At 46.2% G+C, this 26492-nt stretch overlaps 1 protein-coding gene across 7 annotated transcripts in view; it reads left to right on the forward strand.

Annotated features, from left to right (window-relative positions):
• Window positions 1–26492, forward strand: part of GDAP1L1 (ganglioside induced differentiation associated protein 1 like 1) — a 52827-nt gene that overhangs the window by 1757 nt on the left and 24578 nt on the right. For 3 of the 7 annotated variants that reach the window (XR_009605970.3, XR_009605969.3, XM_060618401.3), the window contains exon 1: window positions 21484–22146. The exons of 1 other annotated variant lie outside the window; for it this stretch is intronic. Coding sequence is in view for 1 of the 6 variants with exons in the window: in XM_060618401.3 (XP_060474384.1) it covers window positions 21967–22146 (180 nt within the window). In the remaining 5 variants the exon portion in view is untranslated. Of the gene's footprint in view, window positions 1–9258; window positions 9394–21483; window positions 22147–26492 lie in introns of those variants that run through there. 3 more of the 7 variants (XM_060618444.3, XM_060618419.3, XM_060618426.3) reach the window with 2 other exon arrangements.

Raw genomic sequence — 26492 nt, forward strand, 5'->3', positions numbered from 1 at the left:
GGCATTAAATACTAACAACCAAAAAAGTTTCAAGTGCTTCATGTAAGCATAGCTCCATCATAAAGTCAGATGCTTTCTGAGAATGTGGCTCATTACTCAGGGAGTATTTGGAAGGTGAGAGCCTCTTGGGAATACCAAAGTCTGTTAACTCACACCACTTGCTATGGCCTGAAATCTCAAGTCATTACATACAGGCCTGACTCATTGTGTGGTACCTCATGACCGAATGAGAGAAGCTACGAAACATGTGATCGAGGAAACAAAAAGCCAGATATGCCTCCTGTTTTAGCAACACAGGGTCTTTCTAGCCATGGAGAAACCTCTGAGCTTATTTGCAGACTTTATGTGTATTTAAGAAATTGACTTGGTATTAACGTAACGCACATAGCAATGTCATTTAATCAGAAAGCTAGAGCAGCTACAAAATTCCTTTAGTAGGACTTCTTATTTCATGTATCTTCTAACTGATTGAATAGAGGAGACTTAATTTCATCAAATTATACTGCAAAAACAATCTGTCTACATAGGAAGATAGCTTTCAATTTTAAAAAATAACTTTGGGGGGGCGCCTGGGTGGCTCAGTCGGTTGAGCATCTGACTTCGGCTCAGGTCACGATCTCGCGGTCCGTGAGTTCGAGCCCCGCGTCGGGCTCTGGGCTGATGGCTCAGAGCCTGGAGCCTGCTTCCGATTCTGTGTCTCCCTCTCTCCCTGCCCCTCCCCCGTTCATGCTTTGTCTCTCTCTGTCTCAAAAATAAATAAACGTTAAAAAAAAAAAATAACTTTGGGGGTGCCTGGATGGCTCAGTCTGTTAAGCATCCAACTCTTGATTTTGGCTCAGGTCATGATCTCATGGTCATGATAGCCTGCTTAAGATTCTCCCCCACCCTCTCTTTTTCTCTCTCTGCCTATCCCTGCGTGTGCATGCACTTCCTCTCAAATAAATAAATAAATAAATAAATAAGTAAGTAAATAATAAATAAATGACTTTGGAGAAGGTAAGTTCAAAACCTTAAAAAAAATTATTTTCTCAACAATGTGGCTGCCATCCTACCAGTTGGTAATCTGGAATCAGGGTCTGAAACATTTTATTTTGTTTTTTAAAAAATTTTTTAATGTTTATTTATTTTAGAGGCAGAGAGAGAGGGAGACACAGAATCTGAAGCAGGCTCCAGGCTCTGAGCTGTCAGAACAGAGCCCGACGCGGGGCTCGAACCCACGAACCGTGAGGTCATGACCTGAGCTGAAGTCGGGCGCTCAACCGACTGAGCCACCCAGGCGCCCTGGTCTTAAACATTTTAAAGCTCAAATAAGTTTATTTGTTCCTTACCTTGATGTAATTTTTAAGATGACTTTGGAGTAGATGATGGTGATGATAATGATCATATGTATTCTGATTTACAAGGACTGTTTCATTTAAACTTCATAAGCAATTTGCAAAGCAGTTGCTATTTGTGTCCGCATTTTACAGCTGAGGAAACTTAACAATCAGAGCAGTTAGATAATTTGTCCAAGGTCACACAGCTTGTAAGTGGTAGAATTGTGATTCAAATCTAGGCCACCTGACTGTACACCCAACTTACTGATCACTGAGTTACACCACTTTTCTTAGCCTCAACCCATCTCCCCTTTATACACCCTAAGTAGATCAGGCATACTTACCTTCACCTAGAAAATACACTGGGCTTGAGGAAATTGGCTGCCCAGGGTCTGGGACTGTGCCAGCTACACTTGACTTGCCTGTCCTTGAACTCACCAGGCACATTTCCCTCTTAAGTGTTTTGTATTTGATGTTCCCTCTGCTTGGAACGTGGTTTACCCATAACTTTTCTCTTCATTCAAGTCTCTGCTCATATTAGTTCCCCAGCAGGACTTTCTTGGCTACCCCAGAATGCCTCTTCATTTGTATCCCTTCAGCTGGCTTTATTTTTCATTATAGCACCTAACACCTCCTGACGATATATATTCATTACCACTCCCCTCACTACAATAGAAGGGACCTGAGAACAGAGACTTTGTCTCTTTTGTTTATCACTGCTTTTGTCATTGAATCTAAGATGATCTTTCCCACAGTTTAGCACTCTAAAAATCTGGATGTGTCTTATAATTGACAGTTGTGACCTGATAGCATTTGGTTTTTTTCTTAATTATACCTACAAAAGATAGTGAGGGTTTAAAATGACGGTGTCTTAGAGTTGATGAAAGTACAGTGTATTCTCAGGGCCCAAACTCTTGCCTGGCACAGAGTTGGCACGCAGTAATTACTGGTCAAGTGAAATCATTGACTGCTCACTATGTGCCAGAAACTATTTAAATATTTTTAATCTCCCCCATCATGCTGTTATGAAATATTTCTGTTACCAAAGCAACTTGGTAGTGGGTAGTAAATATGTGGTGTCATTTTGGAAGTCTGGGAAAGAGAGCTGCATCCTGGTCTCTGCTGTGGGACCGCAGTATGTTACGTTTCCTTGTTTGTCCTCTGTCCCCACTCTTCTTTCACAGACTTTAGTGACTGCCTGCTGCTTGCCCAGTGCTGTGTATAAGCAGAGGCATAGGGTGCTGTGTGTAAGCAGAGGCACAGGGTGCTGCGTGGGCACCCAGAAGGGTTGCCTAGCCTGGTCTGGAGGTGCAGAGGGATGTCTCCAGGCTTCCTGGAGGAAGTTCTGTCTAAACTGGGTTCTGAAAGGCAGGCACTGACCTCGAATGTGAGAAGGGACTAGGATGAGAACGGAGAGCATCCAAGCCAACTCCAGGAGAGAATCGTGTTAAATAGCTTGCATTTTGTCCTTAAGCAAAGAAGTGATGTGCCAGTGAGCCATATATATCACTCTGGCAGCCTCTTAGAAAGCAGATGAGGAAGGAGGGGGATGTAAGGCCAGTTTGAAGACATTTGAAATAATGTAAATGAAGGCCAGAACTGGAACAGTGGCTAAAGTGGGGAGAAGCATCTAAGGAGCCCTGGCATTTAAAATTAGCACACTTGGCTGGGTATTCTGGTCAGAGAGCTGTCTGGCCTGAGTGAATGAGTGGCCAGTAGGTGGCACCATTCACCAGGGAGGGAGATCCATGAAGTCAGTAAGCTTGGGGAATGGGTGAATTTAGTTTTGGGCATAAGGGGTTTAACGTGCAGATCGAAAGCAGACCCATAACCAAGGGTCTTCATCTTAGAGGCCATGTCAAAGGGTTTATTTTCAGAATCGTGGAGACTATGGAAGAGAAGAGAAAGGACCACTTTATTTTAGAATGATTACTCTGGTTTCAGCCTGAATGGCACAGTGATCCCATCCTGAGTTGGCAGTGATCTCTAAAGAGCAGGTGGCTATAAGAATGGAGAGCATGTTAGCAGATTGAAAGTTGTATACATTAGGCTTTGGTGAGAGATTAAATGTGAGCAAAAGTGGACAATGAAAAGCTGCTTTCTGGATTGAGCCACTGAATGGGTATTATTGCCTATTTCTAATGTAATCCTACTGAATCCATTTGACGGGGAACAGATGAAAAACGATATTTAGATGGAGGATAATAATAAAAGCTAGTACTTTTACGGTCTGCAAACCCGGTCTGATCCTCCCAACAATCTTACGAGATTACCTTTATCATCTTCATTTTCCAGATGAGGAAACTGAAAGCAAAGTACAGTAACTTGCCTGAGGTCACAAAGTTAGTACGTGCTGAGCTAGAATTTGAACCAAGGCAGTCTGGCTAAAGTCTGCTCTCACCACCTGACTGGAGTGAGATGCCTCTACATGAGGAGCTCCCTTTAGTCACACTGAACTTGAGAGATCTTGGGGCAGCCCTGTGGAGACCTGGGTTGGGGTGGAGACAGCCTGGACCTTGTGTTCTGAGTTTTGGATCCTGGCAATGTATTACTTAGGCAAAATAACAACCAAAAATGTAAAGAGCCCCTGCTCCAAGGCTGTTGAGCTAAGCATTTATGTAGGCGTTCATACTTTACCGCATCTGCCAATTGACTAGGCAATGGCAGGTTGAGTTTTTTAACTTAAGTCTTGATAAGTCTCCAACTTATTCTACATTTGAACTGTTGGATTATGGTTTCCTGGCTCCAAGAATTCTTTCCTTGCCCTGCATGGTCTCTTAACCAATCTTCCCTCTCAGGCATTGATGCATAGCTATAATTTGTCAAAATATTTCTTCATTCTCTGCTTATACTTTCATGAACATCTAGTTCTGCCTGAGGGAAAAAGAAAAGATTTCACTAGAAAGGTACACCTGTGTCCTGAGAAGCTTTGGATATGAGGTCTGTTTCTGTCTTGGCCCGTCTCTAGAGCCATGCCTTCCCCTTTTCTCTAAGACCGGTCCCTACTCTGACACCACTTTGCTTCCCATCTTGCCCCCGTTCTCAGGAGACTCAGTCCATTTTTCCATATATGCAAACACATACCGTGTCTTCCCCCATCCTTTAAAAAACAAAATCAATGGGAAAAAACCCACAAAACCCAAGCCCACAAAGGCCCCTACTACTCAGATACCCCCTAAGGCTCCTGTCCTATTCTCCCCCTTAGAACCATAGTCAGTATCCCTCCTTCTTCACTTCTCTCTCTCTTCAGCCCACTGCAGCCCGACTTCCATCCCTACTGAAACACTTCTTGCCAAGGTCATGAGTAACTTCTTCTTGCCGAAACTAGTGTCTCTTTCTCAGTTGTTAATGTTGCTTGAGTTCTGAACATTGTCTGACACTAGTCATGACCTCCCTCTTAACTCCTCTTCCCTTCTAGCTTGTGTGGCCCTGCACCCAGGGCCATGCTCTTAGCTGCTCCTCCTGTGTCCAACTGCTGGTCCTCAAGGGCCTCGCCCTGCCACCCTTCCCATCTCACATCCTTGTCATCCTGGGATGACGCTGTGACTCTCTTGGAGAGGCTACCAGAAAGCTCACTCTGCAAAAGGGAGTGCTGAACAACCAGGCTTTCTCAGACTGGAGACCAGAGCTTCTCCGGGTGCCAGGAGTTCACAGGCAGCCTCTCTGGGGCATCGTGTTCAGAGTGATTTGGTCCCACACATTTTTCATTCTTCTGTGTCCCCCTGTACAGTAGTCGGGTTCCTCGTTTGGCCCCTTAGCAGCATCACATTTTGCCTGCTGCTCCTTGGGTGCGAAACCACACAACTTCGTGTTTCATGCAGTGTCACCTTGCTCAGACTTCCATCCTCCCCCAGTCCTGGGGGGCTTCCCTCCCTTCTGGTTCATACACAGTTTTGCACAAATATGCAGTATTTTAGAGTTTTCTTCCCTCCCTCTTCTCCTTCTGTCCCCCCCCCCCCCCACACACACACACACGCGCACAGAGTGGCATCTGGGCAGGAGAAGGGGGCAGCAGATCTGCCCTTTGCTGGTCTCCGCTGCCATGTGGCTGCCCTAGACTTGTCCCTAGGCATTATGGATTCTGGTGGGGCCCAAGATGGGGCTGGCCTGATTTCGTTTCTGAGCAAAATCATGGAAAGTGCTAGTGTTTGTAGTCATGAGGTCCTCGTGTGCCGCAGTTCTCACAACTTGTCTCCTGACCTTTCCTCGTCTGCTCTGCACGGCACTGGGACAGGTGTGCACTTCCAAGTCACTCACATGGCACACTGGTGAAAGGGAAGGGAGAACTGCTCTTGTCCACCACATCCTCTCCTGGGGCTACTTGTGTAGCCTGGGTGCCAACCTGGTGCCACGACCCGGCCAGCATGGGTCTTCTCTGAGCTGCCCGTGCTTGCCCCTCGGCTGTGCTCAGAGAATGGGGCACCAGTGTCCTCCAAGCTTGTCTAGATGCTTCTAAGCCCCATGCAAGGGATCTGGCCTTAGAGAAAGGCGGACCAGAACACTTGTATCTGTTTCTTGTCCTCCTCTTTCTCCTGAGAAAGCCCAGAAGGCCTTTTATGGGAACTTCTCTTTAATCTTAGTGTGTCACCTCCACACTGTGACTTCTAGAAAGTCTATCCTCTCACCCTCAGTTTGTGCTCTTGATCTATAAAGAGTTTGGAAATTAAAAAACCCTTTTTCCTCCCCACAAAAGCCAGATTTTAAGACTCTTATCTCACTATGGACTCAAGAAAATGGAATTTCAGACTCAAAACCGAGCAATGGCTTCCCAAGCAGCAGAGGCCATTCACTAAATGGCTGGGGGCACTGCAGGCTTACTAGGAATCGTGAATTACCTGTAACAGAAGTACAGGTTTTGACCTCAAGAAAAGTTCTCCTTTAGCTTGATAGATGTGCCCACTTCTTGGATAGCCAGGCACTTTGATTTCCAGTCTCACCAGCACTACAGAGAACAGGTAGGGTACTTCTCCAAAGGAAAAGATGGGTTGTTCTTACCCAAAGAAAGGGATCGGGGGCAGGCGGACAGATCCCTGTATATGTACAGGGAATCTACACAGACAGCCAGAATAAATACATATGTCATTCTGAACTAAGGAGAAGGGAGCAGGAGCCTGGGACTCCAGAAGAAAGGAATGCGTTTCCCAGAGTGATAAAGTAGATGTTGGTAATTAGACGTTTGTCCTGCCATGCAGATGGGTCACTCAGATAAAGTTTATCTCTGCTAATAACCCATATTCTGGGAAAGATCCCCAATTTAGATTCTTTTGTATAGTTAAAGGGAGGGGCAAAAGTTTCTCTTGAGCTCACAGGGTCTCTGTTGCCTTCAGCTCACAATAATCTTCATGTCAAAATGGCCATCTTGGGGAAACCTGCCCTTGGCCCCTGCACCCCTCACCACACTTCTGTGTCCCGTGTCCTGCTGGTTGTCTCTACATGGATGTTCCACAACGCCTAGTGAAACGAGATGTGTTCAGAATCTAACAGGTTATCTTTCCGCTGAGCCTAGTCTTCTGGCGTTTCCTGATCCCTTTCCCACTGTACTGGATCAAATTGGATCTGATTCACCACCTTCCATCCATCTGGCTCCTAAGTTATTTAATACCTTTTGTACTTTGGAAGTATTTTTAATGTATTTATACATTATTTTTTAATAAAGCATAATTTTCACAAAAGAAAAATGTACCTCTATAGAAAATTTGGAAAATATAAAGAAGAAAATTGTATGTCCTTCAGCCCCAGCACTTGGGGACGACCACTATGAGCATTTTTGTCGCGGGGCTGCAGAGTGCCTAAGAGCCGGACCAGCTCTGTTCACAATCTGGCTTCACCACCCCCACCCCTGTGTGTGGCCCTGGACATGCTGCCCAAGCCCCTGTGCTTCCATGTACTTTTCTGAAAAATGGGGATAATGATAGTACCCACTTTAGAAGGCTTGGAGAGAGTTGAGTGAATAACAGGCTAGGACACTGCCTGACTCATAGTACCTCGTAGCTGCTATTATTAATATTACTATTATTTTAAATGTATATATTTTAATTGCTGATAAACTGTATATACGGTTTAATATTCTGCTTCTTTTCATTATCTATTGTAAGCATTTTCCAGGTCACACATATTCCCCAGAAACATGACTTACATGACTGTATAATGGTCCATCACTTAAATACATTCATAATTTCCTCTGTAGTTGACCATTCCTCTATGTTTGGACAGTTGGTGTGTGTATGTTTGCTATAATAAAGAACTCTGATCTGAAAATCCTTGTTTATGTGTGTATGTACATATAAAAATGTTTACGTTTGTGTCTGTATCTACATCTGACCATAAGCCTGATTATTTTCTTAAAATAGGATTTTACACCTGAAGAAGGTATGGGCTGTCTAAAGTCTCCAGTAATGTGCTTAGAAATTACATAAAGGCAAGGTTATCAACCACTCACACACTCAGGGCCCCCCTCACTACACCCCCTCCAGCATGAGATGAGCTCCTTTAAGTCTGCCCATTGTTGCTGCCATATTCTTCACAAGGCTTTGCCGCATTTCACTGGGATGGTAGGAAATGGAATTTTGCCCCATGTGCTTCTGCATACCTTACTTTTTATAATGTTAATAAATTGGGGTACCTGGGTGGCTCAGTAAGTTAAGCGTCTGACTTCGGCTCAGGTCATGATCTTGTGGTCCGTGAGTTCGAGCCCCGCATCGGGCTCTGTGCTGACAGCTCAGAGCCTGGAGCCTGCTTCTGATTCTGTGTCCCTCTCTCGCTTTGCCCCTCCCCCACTCATGCTTTGTCTCTCTCTCTCGCTCTCGCTCTCGCTCTCGCTCTCTCTCATGAATAAACATTAAAAATATATATACATAATGTTCATAAATTAACTGAATACTCCCATAAATCCTGGATGGACTATTAACTTGCTTACTGCCCAGTCCATTTTCCTGTGAGTAGAAATACAATCCATGGTGCTGGCAATACACTTCACTTGTTTCCTTGTTCCTCTGCCCTAAGATGTTTAGCATTTTGGCATCTATCCCTGGTGACAGCGCTGAGCCCAGAGCCCTGTAAAAGGTTCTGTGAGAACCTGGCTCAGGTAAGGTACTAGCTTAGGTGGATTGACCCATTTTCTGAACTCTGTATGGCCTTCTCAGCACATTGCAATATATTGCAAATCATTGTACGGTGTTTCAGATTCCAGTTTCCATTCAATGCCTTCTCCCTTGCAGTCACCCCAGCAGTGTTCATTCTAACCAACCCCATGGGAAGAGAGCTAGAGTTTTATTTTGCTAAAATAAAATCAACTGGGGGGTGCCTGGGTGGCTGAGTCGGTTGTGTCCAACTTCGGTTCAGGTCATGATCTCACGGTTCATGGGTTTGAGCCCCACGTTGAGCTCTGTGCTGACAGCTCAGAGCCTGGAGTCTGCTTTGGATTCCGTGTCTCCCTCTCTCTCTGCCCCTCCCCCTCTTGCACTCTTTCTCTCAAAAATAAACATTAAAAAATAAATCAACTAATACCTTTAAGAGCTTTATATTTTACAAAATGCATTCACAAATGTGATTGCTTTGAGTCTCAAAACAATTCTGGGAGTTAGGTACATTTATCTCCATTTTACAGATGAGGCCCAGAGAAGTGAAGCCACTAGTTGAACTGGTGAGTGACAGGGACAGATCTCAAACCGGCCTCTTCCTAAAAACTGACCTTTGCCTGCAGCAAAGGAGAGCCAGAAGGAGGAAAATGAATGCCCTTGGGGGCAGGAATCTGAGCTCTGCTGGAGTGGATTGAAGTGGCCACAAGTAGGAGCACTGGGACAGGACAGACTTGTTGGGCCCATGGTTGTGAGAGCCTGCGGCCAGACCTGTGCCTGTGACTTTGGAATCTCTGGGACTGCTCCCTGGTATGGACCCTTGGGCAAATACTGCACTCCCTGAACTTCAGTTTCCCCATTTGCAGGATGAAAATAACTACTCCTCTGCCAACTAGAAGAATTGCTTTGATGATCTGGTGCCGTGGTGCCTATGATGCTGCTGTGGGATCTTCAAAGTGCAGGGCACGAGGAGTCCTTTAAGCCAGGTTTACTTACTCCAGGTGAGGGCAGGTGGGACTCCAATGAGGGTTCCTTTCTTTCCTTTTTTCCTTTTCGACTTCTTATTTTTACCTTCGTTATTTTATAATGTCCTTGTAAAACGATGCAAGTGATTATGAGATTAAAAAAAACCTTTTTTTTAATGTTTCACTTAATTTTTGAGATGGGTGGGGTGGGGGGGAGAGGGGCAGAAAGAGAGGGAGACACAGAAACCGAAGCAGGCTCCAGGCTTTGAGCTGTCATCACAGAGCCCAACGTGGGGCTCAAACCCATGAACCATGAGATCATGGCCTGAGCCAAAATCCAACTTAACGGACTGAGCCACCCAGGTGCTCTGATTATGAGATATTTAAAGTAGAAATAGAAAACCCCAGGTACTCCCTCACCATCCCCCCCACCCCGGCCCCTCACCCCCATATCCTGCTCTGCAGAGAGATAGCCACAGTTTGTGGTTTAGTGCACCTCCTTCCAGGCTTTAAAACCATGTATCCATACATATTTTTATGCATATCTTTATATATATACACATATATATGTATATGTATATATATGTGTGTATATATGTATATGTATATATATGTGTATATATGTATATATATGTGTGTGTATATATATATATATACATATACATATAAACACATATACATACACACACACACTCACTTATTCATACAATTTTGTTCTTTAAATTAAAAAAAAATGTTCTATACACTGTTCTGCACCTTGCTTTTTTCCCCTATAACAATTTTATCTTGAAGACCTCTATATCAGAGCTGCCTAATTCAGTTGTATGTCTGGGCATTTTGTAGATAGATAGATAGATAGATAGATAGATAGATAGATAGATATTTAACCAATTTCCTACCAATGTTATTTAGATCATTGCTAATTTTTAAAATATTACCAATAGTACTGTATTAACCATTAGTGCCATTAACCATTGTTACCATGAGTGCTTGATGGACAAGTTTGTGCCCCTGTAAATATATTCTGAAGGGTTATCCTTGTGATACACATTTTAATATCTGATAGGTATGTTAAACTGCCAGATTCCACTCCCACCGGTGGTGTTCGGGGTGTCCTTTTGTCTTCAGTGGCTCTGTGGGGGGAGAGGGTGATTTTGTCCCCCCTTCAGGGGACATTTGACAGGCATTGGAGACATTCTTTGTTGTCACAGCCTGGGAGGTAGTGCTGGATGCTACTGGTGTCTAGGGGACTGAGGCATCCAAGGATAAACAGGACAGGTTCCGCTGCAAAGAATTATGTCAGTAGTGCTGAGGTTAAAATACCCTGGCCTACACCTGTGCCAGTGCTGGATATTACCAGTTTTTTAAGCTGGCTATTTCTGATAGTTTGAAAAAATGATACCTTATTTTGTTTTGTACCTCTTAAAGAGAATGGAGTTATATTTACTGCTTATGTTATATATTATTTGAATTTGTTATGACGAATGTGTATTAATTTTGTAATTTTCTAGTAAAGCCACCGAAGATTTTTTAAGCAACACCTCTTTAATTATTACTATGCAATCTGTCCTTAAGATTTTGTCATGTAGGGGCACCTGGGTGGCTCAGTTGGTTAAATGTCCAACTCTTGATTTCAGTTCAGGTCATGATCTCATGGTTTGCGAGTTCGAGCCCCGTGTCAGGCTCTGCGCTGATGTGCAGAGCCTGCTTGGGATTCTCTCTCTCCCTCTCTCTCTGCCCCTTTCCTTCTCCCTCATGCTCTCTCTTTATCAATAAACATTAAAAAAAAAAAAAAGAGTCATGTAAGTGCCTGTTTGTCTTTCCCTGAGAAGGTGTAGAAAGAATCCCTCAGTGTAGGCCTTGAGAACTTGTCAATGCTCACATTCTCTGGCCTTCAGAATTTCTCTACTGCACTTCCAAGGCACCTTCTCCCCGTGAACACCCAGACCCAGGAGCCAAGTCCAAGAATTATATTAGCCCAGAGATATTCTTTATCACAGACCAGGACCCCCAAATGAAATGTATTCTGCAGCTGACTTCAGGACACCTAGAATACCCACCATGGACTCATCTGCCCAAATGCCAGGAGAAAAAACAACAATAAAAAATCCTCATGCTTATTTCTCAGCTGTGAAACCTGAGATCCATTCACCCTGTGAATTGTCCAGCCTGTCACAGCTGAGCCAAGCCCGTGGTGCTTCTGCAGAGCCTGAAGCTGCTGGCATAGGTTCTGATGCAGCATGAATGCTTTCACCTTCCCTCTGCTGGGTCCTATCAAATGGAAAAGGAGTGGAGCCCAGTCCTAAGTGCTGCTCAGCATGTCAAGGACTCCTGGAGAAGTGCCTACACCTTTCACTTAGCTCAGAGAAGCCGGAGCCATCCTGGAGGAAGTGTGCACGGACAACCTCTCAGTAATCCCGGATACTCCCAAGAAAGTGTCCCATGTGGCAGAAATGGCACAGACTTGCCTGCAGCCTTTGAAGATCACCCAACAGCAGACTTTCAAAGTGGGAATATCGCTCCTGGCCTAGTGCCAGGTCCAGGACTTCTGCCAGAAGTTCTGTGCCTTTGATCTGCAACCTGTTATGGTTATCCAGTAAGCAAAGGCATATGCGGAGGCTGCCTGGTCTGATGGCTCTCTCCACTCTGAAAGACACAAGTCATGTCAGTGAAATGAAGCATCCAACCTGTGAGGCCAAGAATGCCTGGGACACCCCTGCATTGCTATCTTCATGAGAGAAAACATTTAGAGGTTCAACATGGGAAGGGAAGGGAGTGATCTATGAGAAAGAACACCCATCTGCAAATCAGGGGCTGAGTTCTGCTCTTATCTCATGTACCCTGGGACAGATAACTGTTTTTCTCTAAGGGCCTCAGCTTCCTTGTTAAGTGGTTGTTGGAAGCATTCACTCTGTATTTCAATGTGCAATTTTCTCAAATAATAACATTGCCAACTAGATAAAGCTGGCTAAAATAAAGGAGAGATCTAAAATAGAGTTTAAAACCAGTCCAATATCTGCTGGTTGGTTTTTCTCATTCAAAAGTAATAGATGTTCAGAACAGAAAAAACAAAACAGAACAAAACAAAACAAAAAACCAAGATATGGCCAAGCACAAAGTAGTTCATAGAGAACATTGCCCTGGAGATCATGCTGTTGGCATCATTCTGGGATCCTTCCAGATAAGAGGTTCTTAACTTGGATTGTTTGGATGGGCTTTGTGGGAAGAGAGCCCCTGAGTGATTCAACAACCCCCTTTTGTGGTCCATTTAGGATATTTGAGTTGTTTTGCCATTACAAAGAATGCCATGCACATACAAGCTGGGTGAAAAAGAATTAGCACTTAATGAGAAAGCAAGCAGAAAAAATGGACAATTTGAACACCTGACAAAGGTGCTTTAAAGGGCACAAAAGGATGCCAAATTGTCCCACAATGCACAGAAATTACCAATAAGAGACAAATAGATCAATGCTCACTTTAAGCCATTTACGTTTAAGTTAACACATACTTACTGGACAGGTGCTGCTGTATCTGTTCCAGGTGCTGTGGACTCTACAGGCAGCCCAGCCACTGACCTCACAGCTTTCAAACTGGTGGAGACCGACACGGAAATTATTTCATGCAGAAACTGTCATTTGTGTTTAAGCAAACTACCTTCATGCATGATTGGCACAGTAAAACCCTGAATCATTTTGTTCCCCAAGCTCTTCCTGACCCAGCCTCCCAGCCTCTGAGGGCCTGCGTGTTTCAGCCTTGAGGAGAGTTCTCCTTCCAGTTCACATCCAATCCAGAGGTTCCCTCCAGGTGCCCCTGAATGGAGGCCATTCAACATTTATTTGTCCTCTTCAGAGAACAGGAAGTTTACTACCTGGATTTGAACTCTACTCGTTTGAAACTTTTCCCTCTATTGAACTACATCCTCCCTCCCGGTAGGCTCCTCTGATTGGTCCCAGAACCTCACAAAACAAGCCTGCCTTTATCTCCAACCTGCAGGTCTAAAGAGCTTTTAGATCTTTGGGGGAGGCACCCAATCCCATGGTCTGCCCCCAAGACAGTACCCAGCATCTGTGATGTCCTTCCCTGGCAGAATAGGCCTGCAAGTCCCCTGTTGATTCATCAAACCATGCGCATGCCCAGACTAAACAAAGTATCCATGAACAGATGGTCACGGCATGGGGGCAGCAAGGTCCAGACCTTTGAGGACAGATTATGCTAGTGACACTAGAAAACTTCCTGCAGCTTCAGGAGGGTGGATGGGGACAGAGAGAAGATGAGCCAGCCCTGATTGGAGGACCTAATTGGCTGCCCTCCCAAAAAGAGCCTGTGTGCCTGGAACGGTGCCTCCCACACTAATGTGTGTGCTAATCTCCTGGGGGTTTAATTCAGCAGTTCTGGCGTAGAACCTGAGATTCTGCATTTTTTTCTAAGCTCCCAGAGGTATGCTGATACTTCAGGGGATACTTTGAGAAGCAGAGCCCTAGGGCAGTGGTATCATAATACCCAGGAGGAGCTTTAAAAATACAGAAAGTTTGGCCTACCCCAAAGTGACTGATTCAGTCTTCTGGTCCATTTATTAACAAGGTCTCAACCTAGACTGCACATTAGAATCATTTGAAGAGTTTTTAAAATGTTGCTTCTCAGGGTAGAGACTCACTTGTCTTTCTCTCTCTCTCCCTCTCTCTCTCTCTCTCTCTGTCTCTGTCTCTTGCTGCTTTAGTTTGAAAACCTGACCGGCCCAATTTGTTGTGGGAGCAGAGGTTCCCAGCCCTAGCTGCACATCACCTGGGAGAATAATAAAATGTCAGTGTCAGGTCACCTCCCTGCAGACCCACTGAATCAGAATTTCTAGGGGTTAGAGCCAAGAGATGAGCATTCCACAAAGCTCCCTAGATGATTCTGAGGTGAAGCCCCTGATGTGGAGTCTGAGGGAAGAATATTCTGGGATTCCTGATACAGATACAGGTTACCACATGCTCTCCTAAACATTCAGGGACTTGAGTGTTTAACAAGTGCCATGGATGACTTATGAAATGGCAACTTTGGGAAACACTGGGGTAGAGGAAAGATCCCTGGATCAGAGTCAGAAAGACCGTGCTCCTGGTTCGAGACTTCTCACAGGTCACAGGCTCATTTCCTCATCTGTAGAATGGAGGTGATGGTAATTGCATGGGGCAGAGATGGGTAACTACCCCAGAGGTCTACATACGCAGTCTATAGGACAGTTTGTGTTGAAAACTGGCTGTCACAGGCTGTCACAGAGACTACATTTCCCAGCTCCCCTTTACATTTAGGTGAGGCGGCCACATGACTGAGTTCTGCCCAATGGAGCAAGGGCATAAGTGAGGAGGGCTGCTACCCATAAAAACCTTCCACAATGTCCTCTGCTCTCTCTCTCCACTGTCTGCCCATTGGATATTAAATGCCCACTGGATAGCAATGCCTGGGTGATCTTGGAAGCCACATGGGAGGGTTAACAGAACTCTCTGCCCTTCTAACTTGCTGCTAATTGGACCTCATGTGAGTGAAAAATAAACTAGTGTGTAAAGTCACTGTGATTTGGCAATCTCTTAGAGTAGCTAGTGCTTTGTTAACTAACATACTGCCCCTAGGATTGTGGCAAAAATGATCTCATGCAGAGGCTGCAAACTGACAATGCGAGGGCTTGATCTAACCCACAAATATGTTTTGTTATTTCTGTGCCAGCCAGTGTTTTTGTTTTTGTTTTTTTCTCAACACATTTTAAAAGGAGAGATTTCATGTGATCATCTGGATCTCCAGGTTCCTGAAAACCTGGGATAGCTGGCAGCCATGTTGCAATCCACCGTGGGAGTAATCGGCTGGAACAAGGAGCAGCTGTGCACCAGGTGGAGCATGTGCCCTCCCAGCCCGCCATGTCCCCGCCACACCCTTAGGGCATTACTGGGGCCCTGGTAGCTTCCTGAGTCAGCAGGCCCTGATGTAATAGATGCAGATATTAGATGCATTCACTGTTAGGATTTTTTTTTAAGAAAAAAAATCTGTGTATTTATTTTGAGAGAGAGGGAGAGAGAGCATGTGCGCTTGAGTGGGGGAGGGGCGGAGAGAGAATCCCAAGTAGGCTCAACACTGTCAGCCAAGGGCCCAACTCAGGGCTTGATCCCATGAACCGTGAGATCATGACCTGAGCCAAAATCAAGAGTCGATGCTTAACCGACTGAGCCACCCAGGCGCCCCCCACTGTTGGGATTTTTCATAGCACATTTCTTCAGGTGACTTCTAACTCCCAGGAAAACCATTCATCCTGCCCAAAACTTGGAAGCAAAATCTCCTGAGGGATCTTTACAGGCTGTAAGGATGTGCTCCACCCCCCTCCCACCCCACCCCGCCCATAGCCAGGGCCCTTTCAGCATCTGCTATATATGGAGACAGGGGTGTGTGGAGAAAAGGGCTCAGGTATATCTGGGGATAGATCAGACAGACCTGGATCCTGACCCCAGCTCTGCTTCATCTTAGATGGTGACTGGGGTCAGGCAGTTCGTGTTTCCTGAACCTCTGTGATCCCATCTGTCAGGTGTGGACGTTAGAACTCTTCTCATAGGATTTCTGTAAAGTGTCTGGCGAAAGGACACTTAGACCATGTTAATTCCTTCTCCTTTCCCAGGCCTGGTTTGCCCCCGGGAGTGAGGGAGAAATCAAGCAGTATCTTTAGAAACAAACAAACAAACAAAAAAAACCCAAAACCAACTTCAAATTATTTTTAAAAGATATAAATAAAGTTCCATTGTAGCTGTATTAGTCTGCTCGGGCTGCCACAAATTAGGGTGGCTTAAACAATAGAAGTGTACTTTCTCACAGTTCTGGAAGCTGGAGTCCAAGATCAAGGTCCCTGTAGAGTTGAATTCTACCTCTCTTCTGGCTTATAGACAGCCCCCTTCTCACTATGTCCTCACAGGGCCTTCCCTTGGTGCTTGCTTGAGGAGATTGTGATCCCTGGTGTTTCTTGCTCTTGTAAAGGATTGGGACCCTACCCCTATGACCTCCTTTAGCCTTAATAAGCCCCTTCATCACCAAATACAGTCACATGGGGATTTTGGGGGGGGACAATTCAGTCCATATTAGAAGGAAGACTGGAAGATCCAACAAAGAAAAAAAGAAGCACGCGTGATCTCCTCTTGCCCGTCTCCACTCACTGTGATGTAAACCACTTTTACTGACTATCCTTCTATAATTTATATACTTTAAAATTTAATTGTATGTATTTTTTGGTAACCTGCTTTTTCTTCTTTTTGTATTTTAAATATTATAGTAAGCTAAACTAAATAGAGTTTTTAGAGTAGCATATATAATTATAACCTGTTTTTAATTGTAACCTTTAAGTTGTAACCTTCCTCATTTGGTAGATATAAATTATTCCATGGTATGAACATACTCTAAGTTATCTAATCCCCTATTGTGTGGACACTTAGAACTCCATTTTCTATGGACTTGGATGTTAGCTCTTGACCTGGGCTAATAACTTCATTCACCTGAGCATCAATGTCCCCATCTGTGTTATCAAGATAGTAACGATACCACCTCAACTGAGCTAATGACTAAAAAGTGCTTAGCCCAGTGTCTGGCACATGGAAAACCCTCAAAGCTGTTACTATAATAACATACATATTATAATACCAGTGGTAGACCCAAGTGAAAAAGTTCCGTCAGGCTCTCCATCTCGCTGTGCATTGAGTTCACATTCAATGGCAACCCCTTGATGGCTGAGTCCATCCCTAGTTCTCATGGAAGAAGGGCAGAAGCAATCCCATCACTGACAAGGAACAGCTAGTCTCCAGTGTGAATTCATACACTGGACTGTCAGTGTATGTATTTCAGGGTTTTTCAGATTCCCGGCACCCAAACTGAATGTTATTTTCCTGATTCAAACTCTCCAGTGACTCCCCAGTGCCCTTAGCATGATGTGATAACTCCTAAATGTGGCTTACCAGGCCTGGCATGACTACTGAGCCTCAACTGTGACCCCTGTCTCCAGCCAGATGAACAGCCACGGGTCCCTGGAACACCCCACCCTCTCTCACCTCTGGGCTTTGTCCCTGCTCTTCTCTCTGCCTGGAACACGCATCCCTTTCCCCATCTTCTTGTATCTGGCTAATTCCTCCTCATTCTTAAATTCTCTACTTAGACATCCTGAGTAGATGCTGATAGCGCCCTACCTGTGTCCCCTACTTTCACCATTTCTGTGCACACCAGCTGACCCCCAGCTGGCAGCACCCACATTTATGGTCTGAGGGCTTTTCGTAGACCCAGGAACCCACTCTGCCGACTGCGGGGCAGGCCTGAAGTGCTGGGGAATTAACACTCCCTGCAAGGAACAGCCTTCTAACAACGGACTGGCAGGACTCGGTGTGTAAATACCCTGGCTCTCTTCCTCCTCGGGAGGGGCTTTACACCAGCCTCAGAGTTTCACTGCGGGATTAAGCTCCAGGCGCCCATGGTGCTAACTTGCTTGAACATATACCTTCCAAGGCCGCCTTTCTTGTCTGTGTCATCCTGCCATTGCCCTCCCAGAGTTTCCTTCTCCCAAATTAACTGCTTGTCCTTGCATTCTTGTCTCAGGATCTGCTTCAGAGAAACCCATACTGAGCGCCATGGCTCCTGAGAGCCTTCCTTGGCAAGTGGGGCAAGCAGATGTCCCTCCCTGACTCTACCACAGCCCCAGTCCTTACCTTAGCACAGCACTCGTCACATTGTGGTATAATTGCCCGGGTCCCCACAGAAACACAGACAATTCACTGGGACAAGTTAAAATGGATGGGGAACATTTGAAAAGATGGTCAACTTCACTTATGACTTAATGAAACTCAAAGAAAGTATGCCAGCCGATAAATACACATAGAAGGGCAAAGTTGAAAATGTTTTTACAGCCTCTGATTCAGCCAAGGACCATCAATGGAGGAGAAACCGGATACCCATAAGGTCCTGGTGAGAAGAGGCAAAATGGGCATTTAAACATGGAGAGGGGTGGTTACCACTCAAATCCAACTTGGCGTCATTAATAGTGGGACAACAAGACATCGTGGAGCTCCTGCCACAAGGCAGAATGAAGCACATGGCACCACCCACGAAGGAACGATTAAATGTTTGCCCCCAAAATGCTTCACCCGAATCTAGTCTTCCCTTTAGACCCAAGTACTAGTTTATAGGAAATACAAGGGAGAGTATGACAAGTTAAAGGGCAGAACAGTGACCAATCAGACCCCCAAGTGGAACATTCTACAGGACACCTGGCCTAGTCTCTCTGCGAGTTAACACCGTGGGGAAAAAAAATAAAAAGAAACAAGAACCATTCTCCAAAAAGAGACTTGAGAAGTAACAACAGAATTCATGGCATGGTCCCTGACTGGATCCTGGTTCAAACAAACTATGAAGATCATTCTGGTACGACTGGAGAAATATGAGTATGAACTAGATATCAGGGCCTTACTGTGAATTTTTTTAATGTGAAAAATGTGTTGTTTATGTGAGAAAATGACCTATGCTAGATATAAAGTATGTAATACTGAAGTATTTCACCAATGAAGTATCATGATGCCTATAATTTGTTTCAAAATACTTCAAACCCTCCTCCCTTAATTAAACAAACATGGCAAGCTTTAACCAATGATTGTATTCAGGTGATGGATATATGGGTGTTCATTGAGCTGTCTTGTTTGCTATGTCATATGTTTGAAAATTTTTTATAATAAAAACTCAAAAAGGAAAAGCAAATAAAAACCGTGATACACCATTTTTTACCCAGAGATTCAAAAAGAAACAAAAAAGTTTAACAGTACACTGGGTTGGAAAAGTGCAGGGAAATGGCCTTTTTGTGGATTCTTAGTGGGGAGCGTAATATGGAATAGCCTCTCCCGAGGGAACTTTGACACAGGCAAATTCTTTTTTTTTAATTTTTTATTGCTTTTTTTAATGTTTATTTATTTTTGACAGAGAAGACAAAGCATGAGCGGGGAAGGGGCAGAGAGAGAGGGCGACACAGAATTCGAAGCAGGCTCCAGGCTCTGAGCTGTCAGCACAGAGCCCAACATGGGACTCGAACCCACAGACCGCGAGATCATGACCCGAGCCGAAGTCAGACACTTAACCAACTGAGCCACCCAGGTGCCCTAAGAGACAAATTCTTTGGTCTAGCAATTCCACTTATAGGAATTTGTCGTATAAATTATACTCAAACATGTGCACAAATCTGTATGAATAAGGATTTTTACTGCAGCATTGTTTTTTGTGTGTGTGGTTTTTATGTGTGTGTGTTTTGTAAGTTGGCTTTACCCCCAGCACAGAGGCCAACTCAGGGCTTGAACTCTAGACCCTAAAGTCAGACCTGAGCTGAAACCAAGAGTCAGAGGCTTAACTGACTGAGCCCCCAGGTGTCCCTGCAACATTGTTTTTATAACAAAAGATTAAAACAGCACATGTGGCATAGGAGTTGTTACATTTATTATGGCCTGTTCATACAATGCAGACTGTTAGTATGGGCTAGATCTGTGTTGATAGGAAACTCTTTCCAGATATATTGCTAAGTGAAAAATGCAAAGAGCAGGTCAGTGTCTGTCTTATTTTTCACTGTATTTCTGATACCACTGAAGTGACTAGCACACAATGGGTGCACAATGACTATTTGTTGAGGGAAGGAATACACATTTGAGGTGTAACTGCTGTGGCATGGACACCTGTATGCATTCAGGTTGAAGACCCAGATAGGGACTGTGGGGCATCCCAGTAGGGTGGGGGCTCATGGCTCTGGTGGTATAAGAATTCACCCAAGGCAGAACAAAAGAGATAAAAGTTTATTGAATACACTGCGAGGCAGCACTTGTGAGACAGCAAAGGGGAGACTGCTGAGAGGTGGTGGCGAGGGGCTAAAGTTATAGGGTGGAGTAAAAGAGTTATGGGGATGTATGCAATTGTCCTTTTTGGGTAACCTTAGGAACTGTGCCTGGTTGCAATTGGTCTTTTAGGGCCTATGGCTATTTCACGGTGGCTTGTTTAATGAACCTGTTTGCATCAGCTCGGTGGTCACTCTGGGCCCTTTTGCCTCGCTCTACATTCCATTGCTCTAGTCTGTTGCCTAAAAGCAGCCTCTACAGGGACCAGATTTTTCACCTTGATGGAATATCTAAGGTCTTACTTCCCTGAATTCAGACATTTGAAGTTTTCCTCAAGACACACCATATCCTTCTTTGTAAAACCAAATCATGAACAACAATATACTTTGAGGAAAAAGAAGGAATAAAAATTTCCTGAAAGGGTGACAAAGAAGTTGCCGAACCAGGAAGGCTAATGTGGCAACTGGGAGTTAATAGAAAATGTAGCTCCAAGCCTCCTGGCAGCCAAAGCAAAAAGGGAAACCCATGGACCACAGAACTTTTGTTGTCTGGTAGAAGGAAGGACACTGATTCCTCAAGAGCCATGCTCATCAATCTGAAAGGATGATGTGCTAAGGAGTCCTTGCTTGGTAGCATCACATGAGGGAGGGAGGGCAAATTGAGAAGCCTATCTCCCTGGTGCATCTATTTGTTCAATGGTAAATAAAACAATATTTATATCAAGGGAAGCACGGGTGTATTAGGGAACTTTATATGAAACTCCCATGAATATTAAGCATAAACTAAGTGACAACAGGGCATTACAGGCTTTCTTGGGCTCCTGTAGTTGTGCCTCAGTCTCCTGGGTGAAGATGTGACCTTGGACCAATGACTTGACATTTCTGAGCCTCACCTTCCTCCTCTAGTAAAAATGATTATTGTGCAGATGAATGAGATGATGCGTATAAAGTGCTTGGGTTGATAAAAAGCTTGCTGTGCTGTTGTTTATATCATTATCATAGTATCATGACCTTATCACTAAGATCATATATTCTGGAGCCAGACAGGCTGGGTTCGAATCTCGGCTCCACCGCTTACTAGTTAGGGGACCTTGGACAAGGTCACTTAGCTTCTCTGTGCCTCAGTTTCCTCTTCTGTAAAACGAGGCTCATAGGATTATTGTGAGGACTCAGTGAGTTGATGGTTGTAAAGCCTGGGCACACGGCAAGTGCTATGTAAGCATTTGCTCTATATTTCATAGTTTGTTCCCCTCTGCCCTTAGAGATCCTTCAGGAGAAATGCTAGGAAACAACAGCTCCAAAGAGAGAAAAGCTATTTCCAGACACTGATTTATACAAGGAATGGGTCTCTATAACACCAGGTGTCCTAAGAGGTATTTGCTTCTTGGAAGACTGAGAATCAGAATGCGTTAACAATGGTGGAGTCTTGGCAGGTGGCTGGCCAGATATGAGCTATTTGGGGGACATGGCCCATTCTCCTGTGGCTCCTCCAACCCTTCCACGGAGCCTGACGGAGGGGACTGGTAGCTTTTCTAGCAGGGGCCAGGGGCGTCCCTAGGGGAGGAGGAGGGAAGGAGATCCCGGGATCCCCCGCGCCCCTCCCCCACTTGCCCAGCGAGTAATGACATTCACGGAGAGGGGAGGGAGGGAGCGAAGCAGAGGGGCAGGCTCGGCGAGGCCATGTGATGCTGGGCGAGAGAGAGCCGCCGCCGCGGAGCCTCCTTCTTTCCTCCCTCTGATTCCGGGCTGTCATGGCGACCCCCAACAACCTGACCCCCACCAACTGCAGCTGGTGGCCCATCTCTGCGCTGGAGAGCGATGCGGCCAAGCCGGTGGAGGCCCCCGACGCGCCCGAGGCGGCCAGCCCCGCCCATTGGCCCAAGGAGAGCCTGGTTCTGTACCACTGGACCCAGTCCTTCAGCTCTCAGAAGGTAGAGCCCAAGGGAGCAGGGGAGCCGGATGCACCCAGTAGCGAGGAGGCTTGGGGGAGGGGATTCAGGAGGAGGAAGGGGTCCGAGGACCTGGTGAGAGGCTGGAGGGTGGGATGTGGGGGTTCGGGGACCCGGAGGATGGAGGATGCTGGGCCGCTCTCCAGGGAGGTGACTGGCGCTGTCTTGGGCCCCAGGAGCACCGTCCCCAATTCTGGGAACATCCATTCTGCCTCTTTCCCTCCCAGAAAGACCTGGTCTGTTGGAGGGCTGAGAAGAGAGACAAAGGCAAGGGGAAGGGAATGGGCACTGCTGGGAAGGCGGCCTGTTGGAGGGGGCGGCTGCTGCGGGAAGGGAGGAGGAGCGCTTCCTGGGATCCAGCCTCCAGCCCCGGTAGCCCGGTTGTGGGCCTCCCTCCACGCTGCTGTCCTGGATACGACAGGCCCTCCAGATCACAGCTTCTGCCCAGCTGGGAGCCTTCCTCTGGCTGGGGCTTGAAGGGTCTGTCCCTGGTCCTCTCCCGCACCCCCACTTATCTTGAGCTGAGAAAGGAGTTAACCCATCTCCTAAGGCAAGCTCAGTTCGGCCCCTAAAATCTGTTTTGCTCTTAAAGACAGAGAGGGCCCCTCAGCGCCTTCGCAGACCCAGTTGAGCTGGGTCGCAGTTGGGAATCCAGCCTGATGCTGAGTTATCAGGGTTCCCGCTTCCTGGGGGCGAGGGCCAGGCACAGCGCCTGTGACAGGGGCGCCTCTAGGGGCGCAATCTCCCACCCTAGGCGGCTGTCCGTCAGTGGGGCACGAATTCAGCACCATGGCCAGGGCCCAACAACGTGTGCTGCTGGGTTCCAAGTGGCACCCGTTGTCAGACCCTGGGATTCCTCTTCTCCCTGGGAGATCCTTTTGTTCCATTCACTCATTTTCCAGATAGAGAAACAGGTTCCGTAAGGAGAAAGGGCCTTGGAGCCAAAAGACTTGGGTTTGAGTCTTGGTCCAGGCTCAGTTCATCATCTGGAAAATGAATAACAATAATTATAATAATAGCAGCTACTTCTAATTCCCAGCCCTTCTCAGAGTTGCTGAGAGAGTTGTTGAAAAGGCAGTATAACTTCGTGTTCTAGACTGGCAGTACTCAAACTTGAGCATACATTGGAATCACTGCATGGTCCTGGTTAAAACACAGACTGCTGGGTCCCACCCCAGATGTTCTGATTCAGCAAGTCTAGAGTGGGGCTCAAGATGCTGCATATGTCCAGCCAGCTACCAGTGATGCTGATAAAGCTGGTCCACTGATCCCCCTTTGAGTAGCTCCAGTTTAGAGTATAGGCTGAGGCCAGACAGTCTCCAGTGGAAGAGCCATCCTCCCCAGTAATTCACTGTAAAACTTTAGACAGGTCGCCTTGCCACTCCAAAGCCTCAGTTTTATAATCTGTAAAATGGAGCTAATGGCAGTACCTTTCTCAGAGGGCTATTTTGAGGGTGAAATAAGGTGACACAAAAGAAGTGCTGATGGCAGTGCCTGGCACAGGGTCAAGTTTCTGATCATTATAGGTGTGATATCACCACAGTGCTAGTTGAAGGAGGGGTCAAGTTAACCAGGGCCACTCTAGGACTCATCCGTAAATTTTACAAATGCCTGCTGAGCACCTACTGCATGCCAGGCTCCGTGCAAGTTGCTGGAGTTTGGAGATGTATCGGACTGACGTCCAGATTTCAGAATACCTTCCTATCCAGAACCTCAGGATCCAGACCCCAGTGATTGGGACTGGACAGGGGACAGAGGGATGGTACCTTCCATTACCATTCCCAAAGGGAGCTTCCTGCTCCTCCCCTTGCCCCCATGGAAGATTTCCTATTCAGCCTGCACTCAGGGCTCAGGTAGCCCCTTATTCAGGCATGGGACTGCTCACTGCAACCTCATTTGTGACCAGGCCAGCCTGGGAATCCTCCTGCCTCCCCGTCCATGGACTTCCCGTTGCCTGGGGGCCTGTGGTGGGCTCTAGAGACAGTGTGTCCTGGTGGAAAGGGCATGGGCTCTGCAGTCAGATGGTCTTGGATTCCATTCTCATCTTGAGTGCTTACTGGCTGTTTGACCTTGGACAAGTCACTTAACCCCTCTGTGCCTCAATATCCTCATCTGTCAAAAGGGACTTTTGCATCCAACCCTGCAGAATTCCTGAGGGTTTGAGAGGACATGGACATATGTTAAGTGTCTGGCACATAGTAGGAGTTTAGCAGGTGAGTTTCCTTCCTTTCAGTCCCAAAGGGCCCTGCCTGCATTCGGGGAGCAGTTCCCCTTTGTGGAGCATCTGAGAAGCCTGTCCTTAATGGTACATGAATAGCAGAAAATAGCCTACCCCCAAGAATGGTGGTGGCTCCATGGGACATCTGGGGACTATTCCAGAGCTAGAGGGCAGCAGGACAGTGAGGGGAGCCAGAGCCCAGACTCTGGGGCCAGACAGCCCAGGGTTCAGTCTCAACTCTGCCACTGACCAACTGAGTAATTCTGGGTAGGTTGCTCAGCCTCTCATGCCTCAGGCATCACGTCTGTAAATTGAGAAAAATAACAGCACCTCCGGGATAGGGCTGTTGTGAGGATTCAGCAAATGTATCCATTAAGTCACCTAGAGCAGCACCTGGCACACAGAAAGTGCCCAGTAAGCGCACTTACATTTACTAGACAGGAGAGCAAATCCTGACTGTGCCACTTCCCACTGCGTGACTGTGCACGTGTCTTCATTTCTGTAAGTCTCCTCTTCCTCCTGTGTTCAGGAGGAACGGTTCCTACCTCAGAGGGCTGTGAAGACTGAGATCATGCATGGTCACACACTTCGCACAACGCCTTAAAAATGACACGCTAACAGTGAACTTTCAGGCACCATCATAAGTGATCATTTGAGGCCACAGGGTTCAAAGGGGGTTCTAAATGCAAAGTGTAGATGTTAGCTTGCTTCTGAGGCTGTTTCTGGCCCCCCCCCCCCGCCACCTTCTCCTTGGCTTGGGGGGGTGGGGAGGGGGCAGAAGGGTGAGACTGGAAGGGGCAAGAGTCAAGACACCAGCATCCAGTGCTGGCATTCTCATTCACTAGCTTGTGGCCTCAGGTAGTTCCTGATCCTCTTTGCTCCTCAGTTTCTTCCACATGAAAATGGACTACACGTTGATACAACTTGAATTCCTCCCTCCCCAGGAGGGAAGAATTACCCTGTCTCTGTGTGTCCCCATCCCTTTGAGCATCTTTCTGTCCTCACACCAGGCAGTTTTTCAAAAACCAAGATTGCTATTTACTGGCTGTGTGACTTGGGACAACTTAGCGCTGTCTCTGTGGCTATTTCCTCTTTTATAAAACGGGCATGATACTAGTACCTACCTCATTAGGCTTTTTGTGAGGATTAACTTAATTAATACACATAAATGTCTTAGAGTAGCGCCTGGTACAGAGAAAGCCCTTTTTGGGAGTTAGCTATATTGTTGTGATTTCCACCCAGGTGAGCCTCTGAGAGCCGTCCTTGGCTTCCTGCAACAAGCTTGGTTCAAGTTTCCCTTATTCCATCCTCTCAGGGTCTGCCCTTTTCTTGGAGGTACCTTTGGGGAGAACCTGGCCCAGCCTTCTGCCCCCAGGAGTGAGAGGCCCAGGTCAGGGTCCTGTCAGAAGACAGTCCTGACACCCAAGACTGAACAGGTCTTCCAGAGGCCCCTCTCAGACATGGCAGGAGGAAGTGAGAATGGAGGGTGATCTCTACCTCCTACCCGGGCCTTGCCTTTCAAGCTCTTGGGCACTGGCTCCTAGCCCGGTCCACGCTGCCCTTGACAATTTGCCCCACCCCCACCCCCAGAGGCTCACAGGTGGCAACCACAGACCTCCCCATTCTTCCCAGAAGCCTGCAGTGGCTCGCCAGGGGCCTCCAGGAAAGAGCCAGAATCCTCGTCATGGCCTCAGGCTCTACCTCAGGATCCTAACCTTCCTTGGGTCGCAGACCCCTTCATCAATAGAGGGGAGCCTGTGAACCTTTCTCAGAATAATGCTTTTAATGAAATAAAGTAAAATACATAACATTACTAGAAGGGAAGCCAATCGAAGTATAGCTGTTGACATCCTTATAAAAAAAATTCATTATGTAATAATATATGTTTCTGTATTAACCCATTCTATAACCTTACCTGGTGGCAGGACTGATCACTGTAGTGTCGAAGTCGTGATGAGTGTAACTGTAGCAATGTGAAGTGATGAAAGTATCTGATGTCTTGTGGTGACAATATTTCAGGCATTGCGAACACTACCATGCTTTGTCGCCCACGCTCATAATTGAAGAAAATGATAACTGTCAGTATGAGATTATTGAAAGTAAACATGTG

The sequence above is a fragment of the Panthera onca genome, chromosome A3, assembly GCF_046562875.1.
Source record: "Panthera onca isolate mPanOnc1 chromosome A3, mPanOnc1 haplotype 2, whole genome shotgun sequence".
NCBI lineage: Eukaryota > Metazoa > Chordata > Mammalia > Carnivora > Felidae > Panthera > Panthera onca.